General features: G+C 40.7%; 1 protein-coding gene across 1 annotated transcript in view; it reads right to left on the bottom strand.

The window, feature by feature from the left end:
* Positions 1-6,838: 6,838 nt before the first annotated feature.
* LOC311117802 (ras-related protein Rab-27B) overlaps positions 6,839-8,607 on the bottom strand; it is a gene marked incomplete at its 3' end in the record, with an annotated part of 22,855 nt that continues 21,086 nt past the window's right edge. Inside the window, exon 4 of the mRNA XM_084192712.1 lies at positions 6,839-6,924. Within this exon, the coding sequence (XP_084048838.1) occupies positions 6,839-6,924 (86 nt within the window). The remainder of the gene's footprint in view (positions 6,925-8,607) is intronic.

The raw sequence follows: 8,607 nt of genomic DNA, 5'->3' as shown, positions 1-8,607 counted from the left end.
CCTCTTACCACTACACTATATCTGACTGGGTTAATAACTCCTCTTACCACTACACTATATCTGACTGGGTTAATAACTCCTCTTACCACTACACTATATCTGACTGGGTTAATAACTCCTCTTACCACTACACTATATCTGACTGGGTTAATAACTCCTCTTACCACTACACTATATCTGACTGGGTTAATAACTCCTCTTACCACTACACTATATCTGACTGGGTTAATAACTCCTCTTACCACTACACTATATCTGACTGGGTTAATAACTCCTCTTACCACTACACTATATCTGACTGGGTTAATAACTCCTCTTACCACTACACTATATCTGACTGGGTTAATAACTCCTCTTACCACTACACTATATCTGACTGGGTTAATAACTCCTCTTACCACTACACTATATCTGACTGGGTTAATAACTCCTCTTACCACTACACTATATCTGACTGGGTTAATAACTCCTCTTACCACTACACTATATCTGACTGGGTTAATAACTCCTCTTACCACTACACTATATCTGACTGGGTTAATAACTCCTCTTACCACTACACTATATCTGACTGGGTTAATAACTCCTCTTACCACTACACTATATCTGACTGGGTTAATAACTCCTCTTACCACTACACTATATCTGACTGGGTTAATAACTCCTCTTACCACTACACTATATCTGACTGGGTTAATAACTCCTCTTACCACTACACTATATCTGACTGGGTTAATAACTCCTCTTACCACTACACTATATCTGACTGGGTTAATAACTCCTCTTACCACTACACTATATCTGACTGGGTTAATAACTCCTCTTACCACTACACTATATCTGACTGGGTTAATAACTCCTCTTACCACTACACTATATCTGACTGGGTTAATAACTCCTCTTACCACTACACTATATCTGACTGGGTTAATAACTCCTCTTACCACTACACTATATCTGACTGGGTTAATAACTCCTCTTACCACTACACTATATCTGACTGGGTTAATAACTCCTCTTACCACTACACTATATCTGACTGGGTTAATAACTCCTCTTACCACTACACTATATCTGACTGGGTTAATAACTCCTCTTACCACTACACTATATCTGACTGGGTTAATAACTCCTCTTACCACACTACTATATCTGACTGGGTTAATAACTCCTCTTACCACTACACTATATCTGACTGGGTTAATAACTCCTCTTACCACTACACTATATCTGACTGGGTTAATAACTCCTCTTACCACTACACTATATCTGACTGGGTTAATAACTCCTCTTACCACTACACTATATCTGACTGGGTTAATAACTCCTCTTACCACTACACTATATCTGACTGGGTTAATAACTCCTCTTACCACTACACTATATCTGACTGGGTTAATAACTCCTCTTACCACTACACTATATCTGACTGGGTTAATAACTCCTCTTACCACTACACTATATCTGACTGGGTTAATAACTCCTCTTACCACTACACTATATCTGACTGGGTTAATAACTCCTCTTACCACTACACTATATCTGACTGGGTTAATAACTCCTCTTACCACTACACTATATCTGACTGGGTTAATAACTCCTCTTACCACTACACTATATCTGACTGGGTTAATAACTCCTCTTACCACTACACTATATCTGACTGGTTAATAACTCCTCTTACCACTACACTATATCTGACTGGGTTAATAACTCCTCTTACCACTACACTATATCTGACTGGTTAATAACTCCTCTTACCACTACACTATATCTGACTGGGTTAATAACTCCTCTTACCACTACACTATATCTGACTGGTTTAATAACTCCTCTTACCACTACACTATATCTGACTGGTTAATAACTCCTCTTACCACTACACTATATCTGACTGGTTAATAACTCCTCTTACCATTACACTATATCTGACTGGGTTAATAACTCCTCTTACCACTACACTATATCTGACTGGTTAATAACTCCTCTTACCATTACACTATATCTGACTGGTTAATAACTCCTCTTACCACTACACTATATCTGACTGGGTTAATAACTCCTCTTACCACTACACTATATCTGACTGGGTTAATAACTCCCCTTACCACTACACTATATCTGACTGGGTTAATAACTCCTCTTACCACTACACTATATCTGACTGGGTTAATAACTCCTCTTACCACTACACTATATCTGACTGATTAATAACTCCTCTTACCACTATATCTGACTGGTTAATAACTCCTCTCACCACTACACTATATCTGACTGATTAATAACTCCTCTTACCACTATATCTGACTGGTTAATAACTCCTCTTACCACTACACTATATCTGACTGGTTAATAACTTTATTTGGACTCAGTGACTCGGACTGGAGCACTGGGACTCGGACTTCAGCCATAGGGACTCGTGACTCGACAATTGGTGACTCGGACTTGGACTGGAGCACAGAGGACCATTGCGGTGACCATATTACCGCCACACCACCCGTCATGAGTCGTGACCGCAGTCAAAATTCCACATGACCGTTGAGTCACGGTAATCTCCTTTTATGCACTCTGGACATGCGTTGGTAGCACCCAACTCGCTAACGCTCATCAGGTCGCTAATGGCCTGCTACTCAGGGCTCTACTGTCCCTCTAACCATCAGGTCCTAATGGCCTGGTACTCAGGGCTCTACTGTCCCTCTAACCATCAGGTCCTAATGGCCTGGTACTCAGGGCTCTACTGTCCCTCTAACCATCAGGTCCTAATGGCCTGGTACTCAGGGCTCTACTGTCCCTCTAACCATCAGGTCCTAATGGCCTGCTACTCAGGGCTCTACTGTCCCTCTAACCATCAGGTCCTAATGGCCTGGTACTCAGGGCTCTACTGTCCCTCTAACCATCAGGTCCTAATGGCCTGGTACTCAGGGCTCTACTGTCCCTCTAACCATCAGGTCCTAATGGCCTGCTACTCAGGGCTCTACTGTCCCTCTAACCATCAGGTCCTAATGGCCTGGTACTCAGGGCTCTACTGTCCCTCTAACCATCAGGTCCTAATGGCCTGGTACTCAGGGCTCTATTGTCCCTCTAACCATCAGGTCCTAATGGCCTGCTACTCAGGGCTCTATTGTCCCTCTGACCATCAGGTCCTAATGGCCTGGTACTCAGGGCTCTACTGTCCCTCTAACCATCAGGTCCTAATGGCCTGGTACTCAGGGCTCTACTGTCCCTCTAACCATCAGGTCCTAATGGCCTGGTACTCAGGGCTCTACTGTCCCTCTAACCATCAGGTCCTAATGGCCTGGTACTCAGGGCTCTACTGTCCCTCTAACCATCAGGTCCTAATGGCCTGGTACTCAGGGCTCTACTGTCCCTCTAACCACTCTGACGTCAATGCAAATGCAATCGAAAATCACACGAAACACTAATCATCAAAACATAATGCTTTTTAAAACTCACCATTAGGCAAAACATTTTTTACATCAATTTGGAGAAAGAAGTTCAACAACAGGTTGAAACTGAGTGGGAAACATGGTCGTTGTGGATGTTGTGTCAAAGCCAAAACAACGAAATGAACGCTTTCTAAGGTGACGATTTATTCAAAACATTTAATACGTTGCATGTAGAACACTCTTACACATATTAGAGCCGATGCATATGCATTTTCCTATATATTTTTGTTGTTTTGGGGGGTAGATCAACTTTAATATTGCAGATAGTTTGTAGCTTCCATCAATGTAATTGTCTGCATAATTTCCAATCCCACATATATTTTTGGGTAAATATATATATACAGTACCAGTCAAACGTTTGGGCACACCTACTCATTCAAGGGTTTTCTTTATTTTTACTATTTTCTACATTGTAGAATAATAGTGAAGACATCAAAGCTATGAAATAACACATATGGAATCATTTAGTAACCAAAAAAGTGTTAAACAAATCAAAATATATTTTATATTTGAGATTCTTCAAAGTAGCCACCCTTTGCATTGATGACAGCTTTGCACACTCTTGGCATTCTCTCAACCAGCTTCATGAGGTAGTCACCTGGAATGCATTTGTAATGCATTCAGGCGCAGGAGAGTAATATGCATCCAAAAAGTTTATTCCGTCGATAAACAGTGAAAGCACAATTGAGACAACAAAACTCAGGCACAGGGGAAATATCTACCCTGGCAACAATAAGGTAAGGGCAGCTCAACCGAGCCACACACAGCTCACTACAAACAATCACCCACACAGACAAGGAAGCAGAGGGAACACTTATACAATGACTAATTGGGGATAAGGACCAGGTGTGTGTGATTAATTAGACAAGACTAGTGGAGTGATGATAAATGGATCGGCAGCAGCTAGTAAGCCGGTGACGACGAACGCCGAAACCTGCCCGAACAATGAGGGGAGGCAGCCTCGGCGGAAGTCGTGACAGCATTTCAATTAACAGGTGTGCCTTCTTAAAAGTTATTTTGTGGAATTTATTTCCTTCTTCATGCCTTTGAGCCAATCAGTTGTGTTGTGACAAGGTAGGGAGGGTATACAGAAGATAGCCCTATTTGGTAAAAGAGTAAGTCCATATTATGGCAAGAACAGCTCAAATAAGCAAAGAGAAACTCAGTCCATCATTACTTTAAGACATGAAGGTCAGTCAATACGGAACATTTCAAGAACTTTTAAAGTTCCTTCAAGTGCAGTCGCAAAAACCATCAAGCGCTATGGTGAAACTGGCTCTCATGAGGACCGCCACAGGAATGGAAGACCCAGAGTTACCTCTGCTGCAGACGATAAGTTCATTAGAGTTAACAGCCTCAGAAATTGCAGCCCAAATAAATGCTTCACAGTGTTCAAGTAACAGACACATCTCAACATCAACTGTTCAGAGGGGACTGTGTGAATCAGGCCTTCGTGGTCGAATTGCTGCAAAGAAACCACTACTAAAGGACACCAATAAGAAGAAGAGACCTGCTTGGGCCAAGAAACACGAGCAATGGACATTAGACCGGTGGAAATGTGTCCTTTGGTCTGGAATACAAATTTGAGATTTTTGGTTCAAACGGCCATGTCTTTGTGAGACACGGTGTGGGTGAACGGATAATCTCTGCATGTGTAGTTCCCACCATAAAGCATGGAGGAGGTGGTGATATGGTGTGGGGGTGCTTTGCTGGTGACACTGTCTGTGATTTATTTAGAATTCAAGGCACGCTTAACCAGCATGGCTACCACAGCATTCTCCAGCGATACGCCATCACATCTGGTTTGGGCTTAGTGTGACTATCATTTGTTTTTCAACAGGACAATGACCCAACACACCTCCAGGCTGTGTAAGGGCTATTTTACCAAGAAGGAGGGTAATGGAGTGCTGCATCAGATGACCTGGCCTCCACAATCCCCCGACCTCAACCCAACTGAGATGGTTTGGGATGAGTCGGACGGCAGAGTGAAGGAAAAGCAGCCAACAAGTGCTCAGCATATGTGGGAACTCCTTCAAGACTGTTGGAAAAGCATTCCAGGTGAAGCTGGTTCAGAGAATGCCAAGAGTGTGCAAAGCTGTCATCAAGGCAAAGGGTGGCTATTTTAAGAATCACAAATATAAAATATATTTTGATTTGTTTAACACTTTTTTGGTTACTACATGATTCCATATGTGTTATTTCATAGTTTTGATGTCTTCACTATTATTCTACAATGTAGAAAATAGTAAAAATAAAGAAAAACCCTTGAATGAGTAGGTGTGTCAAAACTTTTGACTGGTATTATTTTTTATTTATCACAATTTTCTTTAACCAATTATGTTCTTTAATGCAGGGCCGACAGACAAGTTCCTTACTTTCTCCTCCTTCCACTTTCCTCTTGCATTTTCGCGGTAATGCTGCAATTATTTGGTTGTAATTTTGGGTAGAGCAGACATATCCATATGTTTTTGTTCGCTGCATGTATGACATTACTCCACCAGTCCTATTTATGATATCATTTACAAAGATTATACCTTTTATTAAAATGTTATGGAAAAATTATGTTTTTTTAATCAATTAGTATATTTCAGTTTAACCACAATATTTGTTGTATTATTTGTTCTGTCTTTTCTGGTGGATTAAACTGAAATTGCAACCAACTTTATATGGCTTGTTTTAAAAATAGTAATAATTTTCAAATAATAATGGCCCGTTGTTTTAATCATTTTGACAATAACTAGACAATCATTATTCAAATGACAAAAATGTGACTTTATTTCAGTAAAAATGACTAAGACTACACTAAACTATTTTTTTTTTTAAAGAGTGCCAAAATGAAAACTGGTTTGAACGTAGAGCGGTTGACTCTCAAGAAGCTTTCACTCTATTCCCTATGTAGTGCACAACTTTTATCCAGGCTCTGGACAACATAGGGAATATGGTCCCGTTAGGGACACAGCCTCAGTCTGTCTCTCGTTGAGGCTTTTTTTTTTAGATGAACAAGACACGTCAGTTTCTCTCTCGTACGTACGGAGGTGTCAGACCCTCCAGCATCACAGCCAGATTCTGTGAAGACGCTGTGGAGACGCCTGATCGTTATGGCTTGTTAAGGCCTTGTAGAACTACATCAAGCATCATTCTCACAAGGTAGGGGGAGGGGGAGTGATACCTTGAGAGAATCTCACGTCGTGAGAGCTTGAGATAGTGTAGTTAAACAAAACATCAAGCTACAAACTGAATGGCAGCAGTGGTTTGTCTATGATTTCATGCTAAGCAAAGCTTAGGTAAAATAGCTATTCCCATGACTACCCTCTCTCTTTATAATGCATTATAAAGCACATTTGTAACACTTTGTGAGCTATATGCAATGCTTTCCAATGCAGTTCCAGTACCTCTCCTGTCCAGCTGTATCCCAGAGCTGGAGGTGAACTTTAAAGGTTTTCCCTGTGGTTCCATTGGGGCCCGACGCTGTGTACACCTGAAACACACCCGAAAACACATGGACACGTACAGGGTGAGAAACGCATACACTCACCTGGCAGAGGCACCGCTACTATCTGATACACTCACCTGGCAGAGGCACCGCTACTATCTGATACACTCACCTGGCAGAGGCACCGCTACTATCTGATACACTCACCTGGCAGAGGCACCGCTACTATCTGATACACTCACCTGGCAGAGGCACCGCTACTATCTGATACACTCACCTGGCAGAGGCACCGCTACTATCTGATACACTCACCTGGCAGAGGCACCGCTACTATCTGATACACTCACCTGGCAGAGGCACCACTACTATCTGATACACTCACCTGGCAGAGGCACCGCTACTATCTGATACACTCACCTGGCAGAGGCACCGCTACTATCTGATACACTCACCTGGCAGAGGCACCGCTACTATCTGATACACTCACCTGGCAGAGGCACCGCTACATTTACATTTACATTTACGTCATTTAGCAGACGCTCTTATCAGCTACTGTCTGACAGATGTTATTTCTCTCAGGGGAAACCATGTCGCTGTCGAGTGCATGTCAGAGATTTGAAATGTAAAAGAAAATTCCCATTCTGTTTTTCTGCATCACGTTAGCTAAATGTACAGATCTATGTTAGCTAAGTCACTAAATCTACAGATTTATAGTACATTAGCTAAGTCACTAAATCTACAGATCTACGTTAGCTAAGTCACTAAATCTACAGATGTATAGTACATTAGCTAAGTCACTAAATCTACAGATCTACGTTAGCTAAGTTACTAAATCTACAGATATGTTAGCTAAGTGACTAAATCTACAGATCTATGTTAGCTAAGTGACTAAATCTACAGATCTATGTTAGCTAAGTGACTAAATCTACAGATCTATGTTAGCTAAGTCACTAAATCTACAAATCTATGTTAGCTAAGTCACTAAATCTACAGATCTATGTTAGCTAAGTCACTAAATCTACAGATCTAGGTTAGCTAAGTCACTAAATCTACAGATCTACGTTAGCTAAACCACTAAATCTACAGATCTACGTTAGCTAAGTCACTAAATCTACAGATCTATGTTAGCTAAGTCACTAAATCTACAGATCTATGTTAGCTAAATCACTAAATCTACAGATCTATGTTAGCTAAATCACAAAATCTACAGATCTATGTTAGCTAAATCACTAAATCTACAGATCTATGTTAGCTAAGTCACTAAATCTACAGATCTATGTTAGCTAAATCACTAAATCTACAGATCTACGTTAGCTAAACCACTAAATCTACAGATCTATGTTAGCTAAGTCACTAAATCTACAGATCTGTGTTAGCTAAGTCACTAAATCTACAGATCTATGTTAGCTAAGTCACTAAATCTACAGATCTATGTTAGCTAAGTGACTAAATCTACAGATCTATGTTAGCTAAGTGACTAAATCTACAGATCTATGTTAGCTAAGTCACTAAATCTACAGATCTATGTTAGCTAAGTCACTAAATCTACAGATCTACGTTAGCTAAACCACTAAATCTACAGATCTATGTTAGCTAAGTCACTAAATCTACAGATCTATGTTAGCTAAGTCACTAAATCTACAGATCTATGTTAGCTAAGTCACTAAATCTACAGATCTATGTTAGCTAAGTCACTAAATCTACAGATCTATGTTAGCTAAATCACTA

Source organism: Coregonus lavaretus (genome assembly GCF_964263955.1).
Source record: "Coregonus lavaretus genome assembly, contig: HAP1_SCAFFOLD_1899, whole genome shotgun sequence".
Taxonomy (NCBI): Eukaryota; Metazoa; Chordata; class Actinopteri; order Salmoniformes; family Salmonidae; genus Coregonus; species Coregonus lavaretus.
This window is presented reverse-complemented; position numbering and strand designations above follow the sequence as displayed.